At 42.1% G+C, this 24,345-nt stretch overlaps 1 protein-coding gene across 2 annotated transcripts in view; it reads left to right on the forward strand.

Annotated features, from left to right (window-relative positions):
- Nucleotides 1-24,345, forward strand: part of PPIL4 (peptidylprolyl isomerase like 4) — a 521,963-nt gene that overhangs the window by 39,045 nt on the left and 458,573 nt on the right. For both annotated transcript variants that reach the window (XM_069607668.1, XM_069607669.1), the window contains exons 2-3: nt 20,574-20,641; nt 20,741-20,805. In XM_069607668.1, coding sequence (XP_069463769.1) covers nt 20,574-20,641; nt 20,741-20,805 — 133 coding nt within the window. The remainder of the gene's footprint in view (nt 1-20,573; nt 20,642-20,740; nt 20,806-24,345) is intronic.

A 24,345-nucleotide genomic window follows, 5' to 3' on the forward strand; every position in this document is an offset into this window, starting at 1 on the left:
CTTTGAAACACATTTGTGTATAGGCGCTATATAAATAAAAACTTCTCATAGCATATCATTAGAGATGTTGGGGCAGAGTGTCAAGGGTCAGCAGTGGGTGTGGTTATTTGTACATTCCTAAAGCTTTCAAAACCGGCTGCAGCCTTTTCTAGTATGGTCCTGGATGATGTCTGCTCCTGTAATTTTGCAACTAAACCTCGATCAAGCGTTTGAGACCCATTGAGTGTGGGTAATTGTTACCTTTCTACAACCCCATCAAGCATTGCTCAGGGGGATAGATGCACAGTGAAATTGATTAGAGAAGGTAACTGCTCTTTGAGGGCAAGCTTAACTGCAAAAGGACACTTGCTGCACACTACGAATCATACATTCAAGTGGACAGTTTGAGTTATTTGATCCAGATTTTATGGAACGAAATGGCTTGCAATATTCAAACTGCTAGTACTCCAGTTGCCCTGGCCAGGAAGAAACGGAGGTCTGTTTCTTTGTATGTTCACTAAAGTAATTGGTCATCCTGTGATAATTCCTTTCAAAAGCTCATAATTTGGCAACAGCTTGTGCTTTGAAATGTTGTTTTTTTTTTTTTTTAAAAGAATGTCCTCAATTTTCACCTTAATCTCAAACATAGCAGGTTGATATGCTATGCAGCCCGCTATTCCTGAAAGTATCCATCAATAAGTGCATGAAAAGGTATGCTGGCAAGGCTATGTTCTTTATCTGATCTTGTTCTTTTGTCGCTTCTAGGATTCTCAAAAAAGTATATAATTTGTTTATACTCTAGACCGTCTTAGTGGGAGCATAACAGTGGAGTTCGTATCGTTATCCAAAGATGTCACTGCCAATGTTCAGTGCAGTAAAAAAAAGGAAGATTGACCAGGAGCACCGTCAATTTAAGGATGAGTGGACTGAAGTTTTTTTTCATCGAGTCCAAACCTAATGTGTCTTATTTGTCTCGAACACATAGCAGTCCCCAAGGAATATAATATCCGCTCTATAATATCCGCCGCCATTGTGAAACAAAACATTCACAATATAAGGATTTGCAGTGGGAAGCAAGAATTAAGAAAGCTGGGGAGCTAAAAACACAGCTGACTAAGCAACAGGGTGTTTTTGCCCAGAAAAAAAAAATCTGAATGTGCCACCTTTGCGAGTTATAAGGTTGCACAGTTTATTGCAAGGTCAGCACGTCCTTTCAAAGATGGGGATTTCGTTAAAGACTGCCTGATGGAGATTTGCGAGGCAGTGTGTAAAGAAAAAAAAGATGCTTTTACAAATGTTCCCCTTTCACGTATGAGTATCCAGTGGCGTATTGTAGATATGGCTGACAATTGTTAAAGCCAACTGAAAATGCGGTGTAAGGATGTCAAGTTCTTTTCAGCTGCCCTTGGTGAGAGCACAGATGCAAGTGACACAGCCCAACTCTTAAAGGGATAGTCCAGTAAAAAGTTATTTAAAAAATAGATAGGCAACATTAAAAAAAAATACTAGCACTTTTTTTTTTTAAACTTCCTATGTAAAATTCTGAGCTATTCAAGCTCATATCGGATCTGTTTGAGGCTCATATCGGATCTGTTTGAGGCAGTTTGTACCTTTTTGAAATAAAGTTATGGCTTCTGACAGCCCAACAGGAGAAAGGGATGCTGGTACACTACCCCGCATGTGCAGAGGTTTTCCCCCCATGACAAGTATGTAGGATGGTATCGGCATGTGAAGGTCCTGAAGGAACTGCAAACTGTTTTTGAGAATCGTTTCTCACAATTCAAATCCCAGAGAGCCTCTTTAAAACTTTTTGCAGACCCTTTCTCTGCTGATGTTGACAGTGTGCAACCTGAACTGCAACTGGAACTGATTGAACTTCAGTGCTGTAGTGCCCTCAAAAATAAGCAGAGAGAGATGCCTTTATTAGTCTATCAGTCTCTGGACACTGCTCAATTCCCCAATCTGTCACGGGAAGCATTAAAGATGGTTTCTATGTTTGGCAGTACTTACATTTGTGAGCAAGTTTTTTCACAAATGAAACTACATAAATCCAGCCTAAGGTCAAGACTAACTGACCAACATCCCCATGCTATCCTGAGAGTAGAAACAACCTCACTGGAGCCCGAGATCCAGAAACTGACAGCTGAGAAACGCTGCAATGTTTCTCACTGATCAACTATGTCTGGTTCACTGTTTCATCCTGTATGGTTTGGGGAAATGTATAGTACAAAATGTAAGTTTTAAATACAAATAAAATGGTACACCTCCAAAAAGGTGTTTTTTCCAACTGTCATAGTGTTTGGTTGTGGGTGTGGGGTGCCATGGGGCATAGTGTTTGGTTGAGGGGGCCATGGGGCATAGTGTTTGGTTGGGGGTGGGGGCCATGGGGCATGGTGTTTGGTTGGGTGTCATGGGGCATAGTGTTTGGTTGGGGTTGAGGGTGTCATGGGGCATAGTGTTTGGTTGAGGGGGCCATGGGGCATAGTGTTTGGTTGAGGGGGGCATAGTGTTTGATTGGGTGGTGGGGGCCATGGGGCATAGTGTTTGGTTGAGGGGGGCCATGGGGCATAGTGTTTGGTTGAGGGGGGCATAGTGTTTGATTGGGTGGTGGGGGCCATGGGGCATAGTGTTTGGTTGGGTGTCATGGGGCATAGTGTTTGGTTGGGGTTGAGGGTGCCATGGGGCATAGTGTTTGGTTGAGGGTGCCATGGGGCATAGTGTTTGGTTGAGGGTGCCATGGGGCATAGTGTTTGGTTGAGGGTGCCATGGGGCATAGTGTTTGGTTGGGGGTTGAGGGTGCCATGAGCATAATGTTTGGTTGGGGTTGAGGGGGCCATGGGGCATAGTGTTTGGTTGAGGGGTGGGGGCCATGGGGAATAGTGTTTGGTTGAGGGGTGGGGGCCATGGCATAGTGTTTGGTTGGGGTTGAGGGAGCCATGGGGCATAGTGTTTGGTTGTGGGTTGAGGGAGCCATGGGGCATAGTGTTTGGTTGGGGGTTGAGGGAGCCATGGGGCACAGTGTTTGGTTGGTGGTTGAGGGTGCCATGGGGCATAGTGTTTGGTTGGGGGTGAGGGTGCCATGGGGCATAGTGTTTGGTTGGGGGTGAGAGGGCCATGGGGCATAGTGTTGCACTCCAAGAGTAAACCCAATAATAAAGCTAAAACAGGTACAGTTAGGAGATGTACATCCTTTGCTTTTTGAGGAAACCTGACTCAACGAAGGCCATACTCCTCTTGGGCAACCCAAACAGCAAACTATAGCAGTCCAAAATAACGGAATGTCCAATCTAGGGTCAATAAAATATATATAAGTTAATTAAACAGACAAGATACCATAACTAAATAGAAATTAATTATAACAATGGAAAATGTGTAGTACAAAATGTAAGTTTGAAATGCAAATAAAAATCGTTACCCCTCAAAAACATATTCTTTTTCCATGTGTTTAATACAAATTGGGGGTTTTAAAAGCCTACCGCCCCGCCCACATTTACTTTTCGGCCCACTATAGTCCTCATGTAAGGTACTTTCGGCCCTCTGTCAAAATCAGTTGTGCACCCGCTGCCCTAGAGGCACTTATGGTCACTCGTACTCCCCATCTTTGACTTGAAAGCTCTTACAGATTTCAAGTAACTGGGGGAGAGGAACATGTAGTCTATAGTAGAGGTTAAGCTACCCCGTCTCCAGCTGGTTGCAGGTGGAACATCTCCCTCTATTCTACCATTAATCATTTCCATGTTCCACTTTGAAAGGAATCCTACCCATCTCCTACCTGGCAGTAACTCTTTTGGCAGTCGACCTACCCTCACTCGCCAGTACGTTGTGTGTTTAGATCTCCTGCTAAGAGAATTTTTATATTGGGATGATCTAAATTCACTCTGGTCAGGAGATCAGCCAAAGATTCTAAATAGGCTATCGGGTCAATACAGGCAAGGTTCCAGTATAAATTTATGTCAGTCAACAGTCATAATTGATTCCCTAGTTCGTATCCCCAGTTTTACTGCTAGAATTCCTTTTTTTTTTAAAAAGTAGGTATAACTTCTGACTTCGCTATTATGGTATTTCGGGTGGCGATGATGAGCCTCCCCACGCCCCCAAAAGTCTCACCCCTCTCCCCCTCCCCTGTAGTGATGCTGGCTGGTGAAAAATTGTGAAACCCTCTAGTTGAAAGGAATTTAATAACCATGTTTCCTGGAAGAATACCAGATAATTGTTTCCAAATATGGCTGCCTTCGTGTTTGTGGTTTTAAAAGAATTGGAACCCTGCGTATTCCAACTCACAAATTACCATTCTTTGCAACTAAAGGGACTCTATTCCTACCCCTAGCTTCTTAAGTACCTGAGTTAGGCTCTTAGGATCTTTTGCGAATCACCCTGCTGGTCAGAGCTTCCCTGGGTCGTTCCTCTGTTATTTCTATTGCTCTCTTTACACTCACCACCTTGTGGTTGCCCACCCCCACCTTACTCGCGGACTCCCTTTCGGGCGGCGCTGTGTAGACTTCTAGGCTGTTTCTGGAGGTCCTTATTAGCTGCCCAGATGGCCCTTGCCCCCACCCTGGATTTTAACCCCACCTCTGCCACAAAAACAGTATCCTCTAGTGGGAATCGAACAAACTCAATATCCTCAGAAGAGAACAGAGATTTTCTTGAAAGCCAGGACGGCACCACGATTCAAATATTTATACTTAATTTCCTTTGTTGTGCTTTTAAACCAAAGCCTTGGGATTGCGAAAGGAGCTATGTCCTCATCTTGATATGTTATCTCCTGGTTTATAACAGTCTCCTCCTCCTCCTCCTCTCGCCGCCCCTTGGAAGGTGCACTGATCTTTCTCATTTTCCAGGGTGTCTGGTGGGATATGAGTTCTATTGGGTACAATATTCCTGCTGCATTCCTGATTCCCCAGTGATGGGCTTTTAGGAGGCGACACTGATGCTCTCCTGGCCCACCTGTTGATTTTGTATCTTTCCCTGCAAAAAGATTGGAGCCAATTTCAGCAGTCTAGGTATTGTAGATGCAGCACTCTGATTACCCAATTGATTCAGTGTCTGTTTCTTCCCCTGTAGGAAAATGGGGGCCCATTTTATTGGGCTTGATGCCATGTTATTCTGTGCTGCTCCAGAATTACCACTTGATTGTTGATTAATGGTCATTTTGACCATGCCTTTTTTGCTTCGGGGGCAAACGGATGACCCATTAGTTATATCATCTTTCCTGTTTGTATGACTATGCTGGCTCTAATCACCTGTACACAAGGAGTCTTCTGGAACTTGCCTTTCTTTGTTGGTTGCTTATCTCGATTGACCCGATTTTGGTCCTCTGTCATTGAGGAATCCTTCTCCTGGACTTTCAAATACGCTAGTTCAGTGAGCCCCTGGACGCTGTCAGGTCTGTTAGTACGCTAGATTTGGATTTGTTAAGGCGTTGATGAAGCTTGCTGTGCCTGTATTCTTCTGCTTCTTAGATTTTTGGTTCTTTGATTTCTTTTCCTACCTCTCCCCCGGGTGAGTGGACTCAAATCTTCATTTTTTTTTTTTCAGCCCCTTTCTTTTGGCTTTTAGCCTCCTGTGATAGTTCTGCTGTGAACTTGCTATCCAGTCTTTTTTGGCAGATTCTTCCACTAGTACAGGTTTGGGGCGTCTGTCTACGTATGTTTTGGTGTCTCCACCCTCGGCTACGTGTGCTATTCTTCAGAACTCCTACAATGTCGATGCTGGAAGGGTAGTATCATCGAATGTGTGACCCAGCCTATCATCCAGAGGCACAATCTCCTCTTCCTTCGCCAAGTCACTATTTCTAGTGGTGTAATTTAGTACTTGAACCATTCCCTGGAGCTCGCTCTTTTCCTCCTTTGCTTCCTGTACAGCCCCATGGACCATGCTTTTATCCAGACTCTGCTTTGTGACCACCTCCGTCAGGTTGCTTAATGATGGTACTACTGATGTATTTAAAGCATTTCTTAGACCTACTATTGAGGATTCACATTGCCCCACTCCTTTAGTGAGTTCCAGTACAATTCCTGAATGAGACTGCACTTCCCCTTTCAACAATTCGTACACGTTTACCAATGAGTTCAATACGAAGTTCAGGGCTGATGGGGGGGGGGGGGGGGACGGGGGGTGTAACATCACTCATTCAGGACCTCACCTTGATTCTGCTGTTCTCCTGCATTCTGGGTTTCCTGACCTAATCCAGTTATTTCTTGGGGAGTTTAAATATTTGCTCCATAATCTTCCCGGAGAAGGTCTATTTGATGCATTTGCTGTTATTGGTGTCGGATTCCCCCCTGGGAAAGACCTTTCCCGGATTAGGACCCACATCTGGTTCAATGTCCAAGAGTCGGGAAGGAGTTCCGCCTGCCCCTTCGCCGGTCATCAATCTCCAGTCTAGATCTCCTAGACTCCTATGCCTTCTCTTTTGAAAACAATCCCTGATTTTCTTTAGAATGTTTGTCGGTGTCAGGGTATATTCCAGTCCAGGTTCAAATAGTTGCATGGAGCTCATGATGCCTATTTGGCCCCTTCTGCGGTCTTGGAATTCCTGGGATGTTCACAAGCATGGATTTGGGCACTCGCTGTTAATACCTGCCCAATCAGTAAAGGTTGTTCAGTCTGTATTAGCTGAGAGACTCCTGTGATGTTGCTTCGTTCTTCCATGAATGAGCCGTTACATTCTGGCGGTCTCGGATCATCGCCAGGGCTCTGCTACGAAGTAATATTTTATTGGTGTAGTTGACCATTGTCTCTCCTCTTTATATAATGCACAGTTCAATTACGTATAACCTGCGCCGACGTGCGTTTCATAGGTCCTTTTTTGAATCGTGCAGATCGGTTAAGTACTTGTGAATCTGTTTATGAGTGGTTAAAAAAAGCGTTTCAAATGAGCTGTGCCCTCGGATTCAGTTTCTGGGACGGCTTTTGGGTGCTAACTTAATTTCTAGTGCCTCACCGCCAAAACCGAGTTTATATAAACTTCCACTCACCTTGGAGGGATAGCTTCAAAGATGCAGTCCAATGAATTGCAGGTAGCGCTGGCAGCCAATGTTCAGTGATTTTAGACTCAGCAGAGCAGTCTAGCCGACTAGTGCACACCGCCAGTTCTATTTTCCTTCGACCGCCTTCGTAGTTAAACATAAATAAGTATTGCAGTAGCACTCGCCCTGTTCATTCAGCCGCTTGTATGTATGTAGTTGGGCAGTTGATCGCAAATCTAGGGAATGGAGTAAGTTCCTTAGCATATTTTGTATGCAATTTGCTAAGCTGCCAACGGCAGGGCACCAAGTAAGATTTTGGTGTAGGAATAGTTTACTTACTACTTTTTTTTTCCAAATGTTTTATTTTTTTTTGCCTTTACAAAAGTGTTTTTATGGAATAAAAGTCATTCTCAATTTCTTTGGCAAGTAAAAATATATTTTAACAAGAGGTCATACACTATAACTCTTAAATCTAGTAATTCATGATATTAAAATATTCACTTTAACTCAAATTTCCTCACCAGAAAGCAATTCTACTGGTTTCTTTCTGTGGCACTGCTGTGTTGGTAAAACAAGAGGTGATGGCTGGAAGGTTAGCATTAATCTGAACATCTGGCATTGTTCTGGGTAACACTCCAGACCAACGTTCTTCACCTGCGAATCCATTACAAAAGGGGAAAGACCATATGCAAATCGGGCTTGGTCCCACACCAAAGGGGCAGTCCTGCCCGAACTGCTTGATCACATCCCTTCTGCACTAGACTACAAGCATCCCCAGACATGTTTTGGCCTCGTTGGGCCTCATCAGTAAGGAGCAGCATGGGTCCCTAGGCCAAGCAGGCACAGGACCCACGTCCAAGCATACCTATCCTACTCTGGTGACAAAGCAAAAAAAAGCTCTGTTGGTAACCCTGATCAGAACATATAGGTTGAGCTGTGTGGGTTGAAACAAAGCAAGAGGCAGGCTCCTATGTGTCAGGTTTCTTATTTTATGTTGCGAGTATTTTCTGTTTCTTTTTTGAAACACAAAGTATCGCATTACTTATCTGTGGGGGCGGCCTGTGTGCTGGGTTTGTGTTCCTAGCCCATAATCGCCAGTTCGTAGCATGGACAATTCATTAAACGATCATCACAGTTAATATTTGCAGAGAACTGATACATTTATTGTAGCCATCCAGCATTGGGGTTGAGGAGCTATACACATTCACGTATGTTTCTTGGGGGGATTTAAAAGCACAGGTTTTAGTATCATAGCGTACCCGATCAGTAGGTTTCATTGGTGTTGCACATAAAGATTTGTGCGGTCTGCTCAAGTCACCTATATTACCACTAATACAGTGGTTTACAGATGTGGGCACAGTGCAAGACGTTTGCGTTTACCTAATGCCTTTTGACCTATGTAAGGGGTTAATGGGTAACTACAAAGCCACAAACCCACAAACGGGCCAATTGCTGATGGCAGTCTTTGGCAGTGTGGTTTAGGTACCTTGTCAGTTGATGGCATTGGGGCCATTTCCTGGTAGTTTGAAGAAAAACATGGTAGTGAGGCTCTTTCCATGGCAGTTGAAGTCATCCCTTGTATTAATCACAAATACACCAAGAAGAGATCCCAGGGTTTAATGCAAGTGGGTGCCCCTGATATGAATGTCTCTTATAACGCAACCCACATGCATATAGAGCACTACAAAGTTAGTGTTTCAATCTTTTAATTAATAGTGAACAAGGACAAAGGAATAACAATGTATTCAATAATGTATATTAAAACATGATTTGTTCAACCCTGTCAATGCAGTATAAAACACATTTAGGGAAAACAATAAAAAAAGCACCATCACAACAATTCACACAATTATGACACTACACTTTCACACTCATTCAACTCTAAGGGCCTCTCGTGCAACCTCCCATCTATTTAAAGGGTGTCTATTACATTCAACATTTCTTTCGTAAGATTGGTTTTAATTTCTGATAAATGAAAACACATTATATTTTGTGAAAATAACGAAGTCTGTAGAGGACAAACCCTTTTAGTGGTTTTGTGACATGAAGGCCTTGATATTTTTTTTTTGTTTTTTTTTTGTTATATAAATTACATTCGACATTAAAAAAAACACCAATACCTTGTTGGCACAGTGTGCTTAGAAAAATATTTCTGTTACCACAAGAAATCTGCACACTATGGTATCACTTATAAAACTCCAGTTGTATGTACTCGCTTATAAGCCTGCCCAACATGTTTTGTTCCAGTCTGGCTACCCGAAAACATCACAGGCACATCTTCAGGGGCTTGTGTATACCTATAATCTGACAGGGTTTAACTTGTATTGAGCTATTCTTAAATCGCATACAAGTTCGTCTGTGTCTGAATTATACAAAGGGTCCAAGGCTAACATTCCCTTCTGGACCATCCAACAATTCTGGCTTTGGTGGATAGTTTACGCTTCTTGCTTCTTTCATTGTCCATGTGGCGTTCATTGAATGAACACAAACATCCCATTGTACCTTAGAGTAACTCGACACATTTAATTTTTTAGTGTCATGCAAAGCACCTATACGTGTAGCGAGCACATCACCACTATGGGGCACGCTCTTTTTATTAGGGTGTTCCCATTTACTCTTTCCATAACCAACCAGGTGTTCTCGCATGCATCGGCCTTCAACACCTTTCTATCTCGCATCTATTACCAACTTTAATGTGTCATAATGCAACTCCACATTTTAAACAAACACACCCCATCTGTGGTCTACAGCTTCACTTTAAGGATGTTACCTTCTTTCTAAGATCTATCCCCTGACACCGTTAGTGCACAGCATGCTCTTAAATGTGAGTCAGGCGTTTTTGTGAGGCATGATGCTTGTTCCATCTTTCGATCTATTATTTCTCAACCTTATGTAACTCCACTACTTTTGTCTCATCTGCTGCAACGTGTCAAACGATTGTGTAAGCAGACTTAATTACACTTCACAGATAGTGATTTCTTACACTCTTTGTCTGAGCACTGAATTAATCCAGCACTCGCCACTCTTCAGCTATTAATTGCGAAAATCGCTCGTGCTGTATTCATTCTTCTTCGCAATCTGCAGCTGCTCTGCGTCCTGCATTCCCGCACTACAACTTTATAGAACTGAGCCATCTGTTGTGAAGTTAAAAATATAAAGCATGTTTTCTTACTATAATTTCATTCAAAAACCTGCAAATTCTGCCAGTGTGCGCTTTGCTCGTGGTAATGGCCATGATGTTTACTTGGCTTTCGCTTCAGCTCTTGCTTCGTTGCTGTTCCTTAGACCTATGGGCTCTTCTTTGTTTTCGATTTTATATTATCATTGAGAAACGTCGGTGTCTCATGATGATGCCAACGTGTTCACTGGTTCTACAGAGTTTCCCAAGGCAACAATGTCAATGTAGTTGAAATACAACTACAGATAGTTTTGTGCGGCTATTAACTCTGCGTCTCCCTGGTGTGTTAAAATAATCATATATTATGTGTACTGCTGCCGTGCCGTTCTTTTCATTCCGCAGACCAATTTTTCATACTTAATCAACCTCAATTAACCGGCAAGCTACAATCATCGGGCACCTACCGAGCAGACCACAGTTCTTGATCAATTGACCATTCTTAATTTCTGTACAAATGGAATGTGTTTTCGTATTGGCTATCCTACTTTCTCTTTTGACCGTTTTGACAGGGTTCCTGAATGAATCACATAAGACTAGCTGTTGTCTTATTTGCAGTTTTATTCGTTTTCAGAAACGCTCTCTAGGGTAAAACGGGGCTTTTGTCTGAAATATATCAAACTATTCTTTTTTTTTTTAATTTATTGTTTATTGAATATAGCTGAAAAATCAACTTTTTCAATATTTAACACATTCATAAACATCTTACAAATTACAAAAATGACACATAGTGATAAGAATACATTAAGATTAATTTAACATAAAAAAAACCTTAATGTAAAAATAAAATGAAAAGAAAAGCGGTCAGATTGCAGACAGGATCAAAATCAAACAAGAAATCAAACCGGTAACAATTGAAGCAAATGGACTACCACTCAGTTGGTAAAGGACAAAAGAATAATTCAATGCAGAGTTGAAATTCCTAATGGATTATCCAATAGTTGATAGATCCCGAAAATTCTTATAATTCTTATAATTCTGATCCCAAACAAGAGACAAAATTCACATTCAATTTGAGCACAGCCAGAAAATTATGAATAGCAATCTGAATGCTAGTTGAGCTGGTTGAAAGCAACACAGACCATCGAGTGTCAGCAGGTATCGCACTAATACAGGACATATGTGACTCAAAATATTTTATTCTATGGACCTCTCCTGCTGGACTTTCAGCTATGATATGTTTAAGAGTTTCCTTAACAGCCACATTTTGACAAAAGGAGCAATAATTTTCAGTCGAGGGCAGAAGTTTTCTTCTGACCAAAATGTCACACGTAGGGAACAGATCGAAGATGTAAAATAGTTGTTCTTACTTGAGGTGAAGGAGACTGATTTAAGTAAGAGGCCAGAACATTGAGATTTTTTGTGTTCGTAAACTAGTGCTTGATAATCATTATAGGAAAGGCACTCTGCTCTCGTATTAATCCAGTCGTGTCTAAAGATTTTTTCTTTTGCTCAAGTGGGATTGACAAGGAGAACTTCCAAGGTCAAATCCGCTTTAGCCATGATGTTGTAAATGTACGATACCCATGTTTTAACAAATAGATGTCCAGAGGTTAACACATATGATGATAGAATGGTAAGTATATTGTCAGTTCGTACAAAAGTCAGACCTGTACGAAATAAGGCACATAGCCTCCAATGATACTCCGCACTCAAGGAAGTAAGGCCCATTTCGTGTCTTAACCAAGGACCAGGTACACATTGAGGGAGATGTAAAACACCTCAATATTTAGCCTCCAGTCGGTGCAGAACAGTAGAGGAGATAATATTCTTCGTCTCAAGACCATACAATAGTGTAGGCAATACTTTTTGTCTCCAGTAGGAGATAGCAGGTCTGATTGTAAATTTACCAAATTTATATAAAATAATTTTGGTTTGAGAAATGGCAGTTAGGATTTTATGGTCTAATATCAAAGTGCGAGTCAATGGAAGCAGAGCCATCAAATAAGATCCCTAAATAGAGATACAATGGCACTACGTCCACTGTCCTGTTAATTTTCCAAAAATTGCATTCTTCTAGATGGTCTTGGAGCATATACAACAACTTGAGTTTTGTTTAAGTTGATTACTAACTCATTAGCATCAAACTATTCTAAGCCAGGGCATTGCTGATAATAAACCTTTATAAAAGAATGTCCTTTACAGATTACTTCCTTGATCTCATGTATGTTTTTTCATTTAAATGGGAGCAGGTACCTTGTCACACACAGGTTTTGCATATGCAGGTTATTCTGTGCCAGTTGAGAAATGTAGATCCTTGCTCATAACCATTATATATTCTCATTTAACCCTTGTATTTTACTTTTAGTGAGGAAAGTAAGTTCTTGTTCTTTTCCAAATTAGTATTCCTTATCTCTGTGCTCCTCTCTTCCAGGTTTTATTTTGTAGATGACTGTCCAGAGTGTCTCTTCTTCGGTTTTGTGGTTCTCTTCTGTAAAATGCTTTATTAATGGTGCGTTTTCCAATCTGTTCCGGATACAGCTTTTATGTTCAGTGATTCTAGTCCGTGTTTTTCTTTCCCTTTTTCCGATATACAACAATTTCCATGAGCACCAGATTGCTTAAATTACCATCATACTGTTGCAATTTGGAGGGAAGCGAGTAACATGGCAGAAGCATTTGTAACCCTGCTCAATCAGCAGGTCACCTATTTAAAATGTGCTACTAGATTCAGTAACGCTGAGGTGAACTTTCTAGATGTCACAATTTTTCATGATCCGATCACAAACAAACTCTGGGTTAAGCCTTTTCATAAATCCACAGATAAGAACGCCCTGTTGAGGTACGCCAGCTTCCATCCCAAACACACTCTTAATAATTTACCATTTTGTCAGTTTCTGAGATTAAACAGAAACCAAACAAGTGCCGAACTGTTTGAACAAGAATCCATCAGACAAAAAAAAAATTGCTACTTTGTGGTTACCCGAGAAAACTGGTTCAACAAGCCTACCGAGAAGCAATGAACAACCGTGAGGCACTTTTCAAATATAGACCAAAATCGAGAAGACAACTTGGTATTCGCTAGTACGTGCTGAAACAATGGAGTCTTAGTCCACCTACGTTTGGATTTAAAAGAACGAAAAATCTTAGATGGGCTAACTAGAAATGACATATGGCTTAATCCACAAAAAGAAGTCTCCCCAAAATATGGGGAGGAGAAAAAGCAAAAGGTTGCACACCATGCAGGAATTGCAGATGTTGCATTTCTACCAAAAGCACCACAGTGTGAGATCTGGGACTCAGAAGTTTATGGCAACAGCATGCACTCACGAATTGCAGCCGTATGATGGTTATTTATGTAATCTGGTGCCCTTGTAAATTGTCATATATTGGAAAAACGATGAAATCACTGAACATGAAAGCTGTATCTGGAACAGAGTGGAAAACTCGCCATGAAGCATTTTATAAAACGGAAGCACAAACCCGAAGAGATACTCTGCACAGTTATCTACAAACTAAAACCTGGAATAGAGGAGCACAGAGGTGAGGACAAATGATTTAGAAAAGAACTAGAACAATTTTCATCACTAAAAGTAATATACAAGGGTTACATGAGAATATAGAATGGTTACGAGTTAGGATGTAAATTTCCCAACTGGCACAGAATAAACTGTATATGCATATCATTTGTGTTACAAGGTACCTGCTACCATTTTAAATATGAAGGGGGAGTAATCTGTAAAGGGCATTCTTTTATTAGGTGTATTCTCAGCAATACCCTGGATTAGAATAGTTTAATATATTTCAGACAATAGCCTAGTTTTACTGTAGAGGGTTTATGAAGATGAATAAAACTGTGCAAATAAGACAGCTAGTCTTATGGGATTTGTTCAGGTACCCTGACAAAATGGTCAAAAGTGAAAGTAGGGTCCTGAATACGAGAGCACCTTTTAGCAAGAACTATTGTTTGCTCCCGGTAGGGGCATGATGATTGAAGTTTACCTGGTAATTGGGGTCAATTAAGTAGGCAAGATTGTGAGATGCAAAGGTAATAGCTGCACAACATTATCTGTTGTATTTCAACTAAATTGACCATGATGCCTTGGGAAACTCTGTAGCACCAGTGAACACGTTGGCGTCATCATGAGACCTCAATATTTTAAAATTGAATAGAGAACGAAGGCGAGCTTAAATTTCTAAGGAGCAGCAACGTTGCAAGAGCTGAGGCGAAAGCCAGGTAAGGATCATGGCCATAACCATGAGCAAAGCGCACGTCAGCGAAATAGCAAGTTTTTGAATTGAACTATAGTAAGAGAACCTGCTGTGTGTGTGTGTGTGTGTGTAACTTCACAGCGGATGGCTCAGTCCCATAAGGTTGCAGTGCAGGAATGCAGGACGCACAGCTGGCTGCAGATTGCAAGAATGAAGAAATGCAGCACAAGAGATTTTCACAATTAATAGCTGTAGAGTGGTAAGTGTTGGATTAAGTCTATGCTCGGTCATAATCATAGGGTAAGAAATCAACTCTTATTTATGAAGTGTAATTAAGTCTGCTTGCACAATTGTTTGACACGGTGCAGCAGAAGAGGCAAACGTAGTTGATGAGTTATAAAGGTGGAGAAAGACGTTGCTCTATGAAAGCTGGAACAAGCATTAAGTGAGTATATGCCTCACAAAGTGCCCGACTCGCATTTAAGAGCATGCTGTGCCAGAGGATGGATATTAGAAAGGTGACCTCGTTAAAGTGAAGGTCTAGACCACAGATGGGGTGTGTTTGTTTACAAGGTGGAGTTGCATTATGACACAATACACGCAAGATATAAAGGAGTTGAGGGCTGATGCATCCAGGAACACCCGGTTGGTTATGGAAAGAGTAAATGGGGAACACACTAATAAAAACGTGCCCCATAGTGATGTAGTGCTCACTACACTTATAGGTGCTAAGCATGACACTAAAAATGTAATGTCTAGAGTTACGTTGAAGCTCTAAGGTACAATGGAATGTTTGTGTTCATTCACAGAACGCTACATGGACAATGAAAGAAACAAAGACGTGTTTATCTTCAAAGAATGCTGAAAAGCCAGAACTGTTGTCTGGTCCGGAAGGGAGTGTTGGCCTTGGAACCTTTTGTGTAATTCAGACATAGATATTGTATGTGATTTAAGAGTAGTTAAATATAAGTTAAACCCTGTCAGAGATTATAGGTATTCACAAGACCTGAAGAAGTGCCTGTGATTTTTCCATGTAGCCAGACTGGAACGAAACATATTGGGCAGGCTTACAAGAGTACATACCACTGTGGAGTTTTTTAAGTTGATACCATAGTGTGTAGATTCCTTGTGATGACAAGATTTTTCCAAGAACATTGTGCCAACAAGGTATTGGTGTCTTGTATGTCGAATGTAATAGACACCCTTTATATGCATGTGAGGTTGCACGCGGCACTTTAGAGTTGAATGAATGAGTGTGAAAGTGTAGTATCAGGATTGTGTGAATTGTTGTGATAGTGTTTTTTTATTGTTGTCCCTAAATGTTTTATACTCTATTGACACTCAGGGTTGAACAAACTGTTTTAATATGTGTGATTATTGAATTAATTGATATTCCATTGTACTTGTTGACTACTAATTAAAAGATTGGAACACTAACTTTGTATTGGCTATATGTATGTGGGTTTTGCGTTATAAGTAATATCCCTCGAATTAAGACATCCTGCACGTTTGATGTTAATTGTTAGACTGCGGATAGCTGACCATTTGATGTCTGCTTGCACCAATAAGTTTATCCTTGTCCAATCTCCACAAGTGCCCATCATCCTCCCCATGTAATGGCAATAGCTGATTAATGTGGTCCTTGGCGAAGTTCCTTTTTTTCCTATGTGCTGCAGAGCATACTCCTGTAACAATATCTTGCCAGGCATTACAAAATGTAAAACCTGGCTGGTGTATAATCCTTGCAGAAAGTGTAAGAGATGTCTGTCTTAGATCAGCACCTCTATTTCTGTTGTCTAGGTGCTCCGAGTTACACTGATACCCACACTGACAACCGGGCAATGCATCTGAAGTATGTATGGGAGCAGATTGAAAGGTGTTCATTGTGCCCAGGAAGGGAGGTGGCAGGTGCCAGCTCAATTGTTTTTGTGGCATTGTTGTGAACCATAGCTGTCCCCGGTTGTAGATCCTGCAAGAATGAAAAGAAAATGTTTATGAAGAAACAGATTCCCCTAAGAGTTCCAGGTATCGCAGTGAATCTTCCTCCTCCAGATTCCATTCTTACTCACACCAAGATACCAAGCCACAGGGCCCAGTTTCCCCGATCTAGAAAAGTTATAGATTTTATTATATATTGTTTTTCATGGCTAATCTCCTGACCTTTGTACCATCTATTCTGGCCATCTTTCAACAGAACACCCAATACTTGCCTTCCTTTTTTTGAAGAAAATGGGCTAGCTCTGGCTGTTGTCCAGTGTTCCACCCCCATCGGCTTCTTGCTGGACAGGGCATTTGACCAAGCTCTCCGCTTGCACTCGTCTGGGATCCGACTTTGGGCCTGCCTTTCTACTACCCGACTCCACTGATGCCGTTGTGGCCTAGCAAAGTAGCCAAACCCTCTTCATGAGGGTCCCTCTGGCTCTATGGCCAGTGATCTGATTGATGCCCAAGCTGGCACCTCTCACTCTGCCTCATCCAAGAATTTGCTCTTGGGATATCTCCCCTTCTATTAAAGTTCAAGACTAGAAGCCTTGGCTCATTGAGATCGTCGAGAGGGGTTTATAGTCATTGCATCGAATGCCTTACCATCTAAAGAAAAGCGTTTTAAAAATAAAAGCAGCAAATGCATTTTTTTTTTTTTAATGGGTGGGACGATATGGTAATAAGGCAGCAGACCATCTTCGGCTGTCTGCCCTTGTCTGCCAATTCAATGCACATGGTGAGACTTTCTGGAATTTGGCTCCATGGAAGGGATTCATTTGCCCGGTAGGAAAGCATTACATTAATTAATTCTTGTGCTCTCCGTGCTCCTTTCTCCTGACTAGTTTACTTGATAGCATAGCACTGCTTGTGTTGTCTATGCTATTCGACCATGCTCCAGTTGGACACCCTTTTGGTGAAAACATTTCCAGCTCTGAGGTCGTGTGAGATAGCCGACAGGAAGTGTCTGTGTTTTAGCCAGATAGTCACGCTACAGGTTCAAGGTTTCTCAGCCTCCTTGGCACTGTAGCCTCCTAAAAGTTGTTTCTGCAATGGGCACAGCTGCTGCAGTGGTCCCAGTGCTGTGGGGAACCCAATTCACCCCAGAATTGTCCTGACCAGTATGCACCAAGATCTTCTCTAATGGGGATCTACCTCAGTCTACACAGAATACCTTTTTGGCATCCACGATTGCAGACGAATCTAGTGACCGACACTACCCAGGTACAGTTGTGGTACTGATCTGCTCTCCTTTCTGTGAGCAGAAATTCGGAGGGACAGTCTCAGCCCATTGGCATTGAGAACCATTCAGCTTCCTTTTGGAGGATTTAACCATTTCGGTGAATGTTCAGCAGGGTTAACAATTTCAAGTTGCAAGCTATTAGCCAGCCATAAAGTCACTTGCCATCTCAATTTTATACAAACAGTATGTAATTTCTTACTCGAAAAGAATAAAGTGTCACAAGCCAATGGCTAGAGGCGAGGGCAAATTGTGCGACCTGTTTGCAGTCTAAACAGCATTCCCACGGCAAAACACTACCCTGACAAGGTTTGGAATTTCTGGGTGTAATTTAGATGTTTCTTGTAGCAGAGAAGAGCCTAGTTTACTTGAGACAAACTGCAATATGCAACTACTTTTGACTTCCCGGGCCATGTAGTGTCATAAACACTTATCTATGTGACATTAATTCGATGTGTGTCTTTAAAATATAGATACTGAGCCTAATCAAGAAGTCTGCACCCTTAAGTGGGGAATGCCAGGGCATCCAAGTGTTGGGCAGATGGTGGTGGTGTCCAAAAAGCCAGAACTGGCTGCCGGTTTACTACGTGGCAGCTATGTTGGTATCCCCCAGTGCATTGCAGCCTTTTCCCTCCAGGGCATTTCACCCTATGTTACTACTTTATTTTTATAGACGGTAGTACATGAGAGAGTATTGTAATGGGAGGTGGGGTTTAAAGGGAACGGGTTGCAAGTATCTGCAGGTATTGGGTGCTGCCCCATTAAAAACAAGCATTGACCATGCCAAAAGTTACTGCCGTAGTGGTATTAACTGTCCATTGATGGTAGCACTTGCAGTATGGTGCGAAACCTTGGCATCCAGTAGCAGTGCCTGGCAAATGCCTACACAAGCCAAAGCTGTTGGCTTTGCCAATGCTTGTTTTTAAGTGGGCACACAGTGCTTATAAATAGAGTGGCTGAAGGAAGACCTGATTAAGACCTTTTTATTACACCAGTAGTGGGTTTACTGCTCCAATTAAGTCATGAACTCTCAAGACTGCTTTGAAAAAACCCTGGCAAGCATTTCGAGTGCAAAGTTTTATGGTAAGGCTTGAATAAAGCGAACTCCAAGAATTCTATGAGGTGGTGGTTTGAGCGGGAAGGGGCAGGAACTGGATGGGAATCGCCATAGGGATTAGCATTGTCCTGGGCAGTCAATGGGTGGGCAAATAACCTAACACCTAAAAGCTGTGAGTCCCTCTGCATATACCATTTCTCCTGATCTGTACCCTAATGCAATAGTTTTGGCTTGTAGGTGGTGCAGGCACCACCTAATAGCCCAAACTAAAATCACAGTAAAATGCAGTGAAATATCCCTGGCAGTGGATAGATTCGCAACATCTTGGAATGAAGATCTGTTGGTTTACTTGTATACTGTTTTTGACCCATTCCGTTGCTAGTTAGAAGCTAGATGTTTTTCAGATAGACTTTTTTTTAAAATTATTTGTATTGTTTTAAATTTGTATTAACATATATATCAACGTTTACAAACAATACCAAAAACAGTAATTTAAAAAATAAGACCAGGGAAAAGTAAATAAAATCCATCCCCATACAAAATTCATCAACATCTCCATGCAAGAACGCGTGCATCATTGAAACATAGTATAAAACAAAAAGCACTCCCTAAATTTAGCAGCATCCCACTGCAAATTACTCACATGAACTTCTTGAAACATCATTAATCTGCCTGATAAAGTAAAAACTTACTTTTCCATCATAATTTGTTAGATAATGGTAACTGGTTAAAATAACCAACAACTGCAATTGTAAGCGGGGTACAAGAACCACTCAACATCCACTTGCACAAGCAATGCACATCTACAAAATCTGTTCTATATGCAACATTTCTAAAATACTCCAGGTGAAGAGTAAATGCTGGACATTCTAAAATATTTTAATGCCTCTTCTTTTCCCTCGTTCTGACGATAGCGACAAAATGATGGCTCCCTCGGGAGTAATCTCCTAACTCCCACTATATCTCTGGTCAATATCCAATTCGTGTGTCTCTTCATCTAGAGGGCGACCTTTTGATATAGAAAGGAGCAAGTACGCCCTATTTTTTTATGTTCATGCAGTTGAGCAAACTAAGGGCAGCTATGCACACTGTCAATGGTATCAATCCAGTCTCATTAAATATATATATATATATATATATTTACCAGACGCAAGTTTGTAATCAACTGATGCTTAGTTACTACCAGTTCACCCAACAAACTCTCGCTCATCAGTGAATACTTTGACACTACTGTTTGCCTGGGAGTCTGTGCCATTACATTCAGATCTCCATAAAACGACTGCTCCACAGGTACCAAGCTCCTTCTATAGAAGAATATCGACCTACATCTATCTACCGCTTGAAAAGATTGATTAGCCAGTTCATAACAGATGACTGCGCCAGGTACGCAATTCGAGAGTCTCAGCACCCGATGCCCCAATCCGCTTCCAATTTTCATTGAACTTCCATCATCAGTTTATCGGAAGACCTAATTATAAAAACCTTTTTCTTAGTTGTATACATTTGTAAACAGTTCCCCATCGCATATGTTTCCAATGTTTTTATTAAGAGCCTCTGCAGGCCTACGGGAGTTCTATCTAACAAAAGAAAGTTATCCGAGTAGGCTAGCCACGATTAAATCCAGACTGATTACTTTTACTGTGAGGCAAGCAACCCTCTCCAGCCATTCGCCTAGATGAGACCTACAGGTCAATGAGCCAAAATACCACCCTGTATGTCCAAATCTTTCGAGTCAATGCGCCCCGACAATTTAGGCAGACTTGAACTTTAGACCCACTATGGAACTTACAATTGATGTGACGTAGATGTTTGTTTTGGCAGCCTTATTCCAACCTATCTCTTGCAGACATTTTACAAGGAAGCAGTTCAAATGTGTTCCAATTGCCTTTCTAAAACCCGTTTGGTTTGTACACAGTATCCCTGGTTTTGTTGCCGTTCAGATGGACTTATTTCAGGACCGTTAGTATTTCGGGTATTGTTAGCTTTAAATCTTAAACGTATGCTCTGTTTGTTTTTCAGCATGCTTGAATTTCCTGAAGCTGTGCAAAATCAAATACTACAATTACTGCCTCATTCATAATGTTCAGGTAAGTTAACACTTGTATATATAAAAACATTTTCTTTTTTTCTTTCATGCACTGTTAAATTGTAGTTTGTGTAATTGGCCTCATTTTGCATTGTTACAGAGAGATTTCATCATACAAACTGGTGACCCAATGGGCACTGGCCGTGGAGGAGAATCCGTCTTTTGGTGAGTTAGTTACATGGCATCTAAATAATATTGTTAGAAAACCAAGTGTTTTGCTTTACACTTTTTTAGTGTATTCTTATAATTCTTTTTTTCCCAAACAAAAATGTTTTCTGATCTGGATATTTGTTTACAAAATGTATAAAGACCAATGTTCTGATTCTATGGAAGTGGGCATGTGGAAAAAAACTAACGATCATATTGTATTGAAAAAAGATTATGTATGTCTGTTGAATGCAAATGTCTAATATGAAACTAAATATTAATGGCAAAAGCTCACAAAATGTTTGTGTGGTAGGACAACACATCTCATTGCTGCCAAACCTGGTTTGACGTCCTGTTTAATTCTAAACCCTCCTACTGAGGGACAAGGCAAATGGGATAAATAAAAAAAAAACCTGTCGGGAACCCACACCGACATCAGGCAGTTGGAGGGACACAGACACCAGATCAGGACATGGGCAGCGCCGGGTATCCCAGCTAGTATAACATATTTATTTATATATGCACAAGCACTTAGTTAATCTAAAAACACAGCAAACTATCAATCACATTCAGTGGAAAATGGAATAAAATTACATCAAACAATAATGCAGGTTAGTAACTTCTGTGCTTTACATGTCCGGCACACTGAGTGACATCAATAAAGGTCAGTATCAGCTCTTGTATATCCCCTTTACAAAATTGAGTTTGGGAGGGAAAGTATCAGTTAGATAGAACACACTTCAGCAACTGTTACCAGAGGGATCTAGGTAGTCTGTTTCACCAATATAGTGTTATACAATTAAAAACCTATAGAGGAACCAGCACTGCCAAACTCAATAATATTGAGAAGAGGAGCCTTTAGGAAACCAGGACAACCAAAGTCAAGTGGATAATTCTAGTTCTGATGCAGTTCTTCAGAGGAAATGTTGATCAAACAGTCGGTAGTTCTTCAAGAACCACAGGAGCTCAACGGGAGCCTACCTGCTATGGCAGAAACTGTAAGGCCTGCACAAGCGAGTTGAGGTGAACTTGAAATTGAAGATTGAAGCACTTCTCAAGTCAGGAAGTACCGACCATGGCAAAAGTTATTTATAACCCCAAGCCCCACAGTACCTTTAAAGATAAAACAGAATTTGTAGCTGGCTCCTTCCTGATGCAGACCCTGCTTCCTGCTCCTTGGTCGTGGTGATGAAAGGGGGGACCTTTTGGCGGGCGTCTACTTCAGCACTCTGGAGAGGGACTCGGCAGCAATGGATTCCACTTGATTTTGTTGCTCGCTGTGGTTTTGGCACCTTTTCTCAGCGCCAAGAAGGAACAAATACCCCTGGTTGGATTTTCCTCAGTCACTCGATCCTGAACTCTGGTGAGGGGACTTTTGACAAAAAATTCCTGCTTCTGTAGGCTCACACGGATGCCTGCAAAGTTTCATCCGGATTCATTCTTCGGAAGACTGTGCACATCCTACCTTCCCAGACACACTGGAGCCTAGGCGGGCTGAAGCCCTCCAAAGGCAAAACGCACAAAGGACCCAAACCTATTCTGAAGGATAGAGTAAAAGCCCAGAAGGAACTGACCAATGAAAAATATTGAAAAAAGACTTGGAGGGGTGTGGTGGGGGGAGGGCATTTTAGAGAAATGGTCACCCATGGGTGCTGTACTGCAGCTGAGAAATCGGTCTGCTCGTAACCTGCAGAAAACATAGTAAAAAGTAACCACTGCCACCAGCCATTTAAGTCAGTCAGTGTAACAAAAAAGTTACATGAGAAGTTGGATAAGGAGTTACTATGTAACCCCACCCCAGAACCCCACATAAGGTGGTGTTTGCTGGACCCACATAATAAAAAGTAAGATTGATGTTATTCTTGGGAACTGTAGTTCTCACAAGAAAATGTATTTAAACACCAGTGACACTACACAGAGGGTGCCGTCTGTCACCAGGCAAAAAGCGATGCCTATGGCGTTTACCATACTCCGTTAAGCAGTAAGAATATCAAAATCCCAGCCAGAAATAAATGCATGAGTGGGTGGCAAAAAGTTCCACTCACCCAGGTTAAAATTAAAAAGAATCCAGAGTCCAGCAAAAGTGCTGGGGGTCTCTAAGGTTGAACGGAATTAGCAAAGAACTGAACATTCTCCCTAACACTTGGTTCCCGCTTTGGGACCCCGGGGTGCTAAGTGTCAGCACACCGTTCCATGCTCTGAACGGGGTAGGGGGGGTAACTTCCCGGTACCTTCGTTATAGGCCCTCTGTTCGCGTGGGCCTATAACTTTGGATGCCACGCTGTTTACCCGCCCTCCCTCCCCCTGCCCCTCTCTGTTCCAGCCTTTGGAACGCGGTGCCAACGCTTGATATGGAATCTTCCAGGACAATAGCACAGCACTTTAAGTGGTGTTGTGACAGATGGCTGCCAACAGTGTAATGAAAAGCATCCTTGTCATGGCGCAAAAAACCAAGGTGGCCCATTTTCACAGTGCTAAAGCCCTACTTCTGTCTTAAGGTCACCAGGTTTAAACTGGAGACACAGGCAGTTTTAATTACTAAATGCCGGTTTGGCAAAGAGGAAGGATCAAGATCCCTTCTATGATTTTTGATATTCCCTAGGGCGTGGTTCCTTTCGTAGAGGTATATTATATAGGACAATTTTTCTCCAGGTTGCAAACTCCACAAACCCTTGAAACACCCTGTCAGGGCAGACTTGTCTCAAACATTTTCATGGATGCATACTCCAGGCCCTTGTCAAACACCCTACCAGGGTCAAAATAAACAACTTTGAAGTGCTTGTGGCCATGTACTTTATACAGCCACAAGAAGTACCACAACCAAACGGTGACTATCAATATTCTCTTCCCTCCCATTCTTCTCCTGTAGTGGCTGCATACAAAAATGCACACTCGCATGTGAGGACAATATATAACGTGCCTATACACAAGTGTTTCAAGGCGTGACGAGGCAAGGGAGCGAGACGAAGGGAAGACAAAAAAAAACATCTTACTAGGCCTAATGACATTGAGAGCGTGCAGGGGGGAGGGGAGAAGTGCCGGGGGGCTGGAGGGAAGGATGGCCACGTGCAGGACATGGAATCAGTGCAACAAGTAGTGCATACACGTGTCTAATAAGTGCAGGAAAGGGGCCTCTAGGGTTACAGATGCAGACCACAAGTGCAGGGGATGCCATGGGGCAGTGCTGGTGTGCAACTGGGCAGGCAGGGACCTGGGCCCGAGTTCAGAGGGTAGCCAGGTGACCAGTCAGTATCAGACAGGAGATCAGCAGGCAAGAGGAACAAAGGAGGCAGAAGCAAAGAGTGTAAGGACGTGAGGTGCTTCCGGGACCAGAGATGGTGCTACTCCAGTTTCAGAGAGGCAGGGAGGCTTTTCCAAAGTGAGGTGCCAGCCGAAAAGGAGATCTGCTCCCAACTCCTTGCTTGGAGAAGTGACAGACCCTCAAGAGTTGGACGTGGAGGAGCGAAGAGCTCCAGTAGGAAGATATTTCAGGAGAGAGAGTTGGAGGTATTGCATTCCCAGGCCCTAGAAGGCCTTGTGGATAATGTAGAGGGTCTT

The sequence above is a fragment of the Ambystoma mexicanum genome, chromosome 4q (assembly GCF_040938575.1).
Source record: "Ambystoma mexicanum isolate Mex_15411 chromosome 4q, UKY_AmexF1_1, whole genome shotgun sequence".
In the NCBI taxonomy this organism is placed as follows: Eukaryota; Metazoa; Chordata; class Amphibia; order Caudata; family Ambystomatidae; genus Ambystoma; species Ambystoma mexicanum.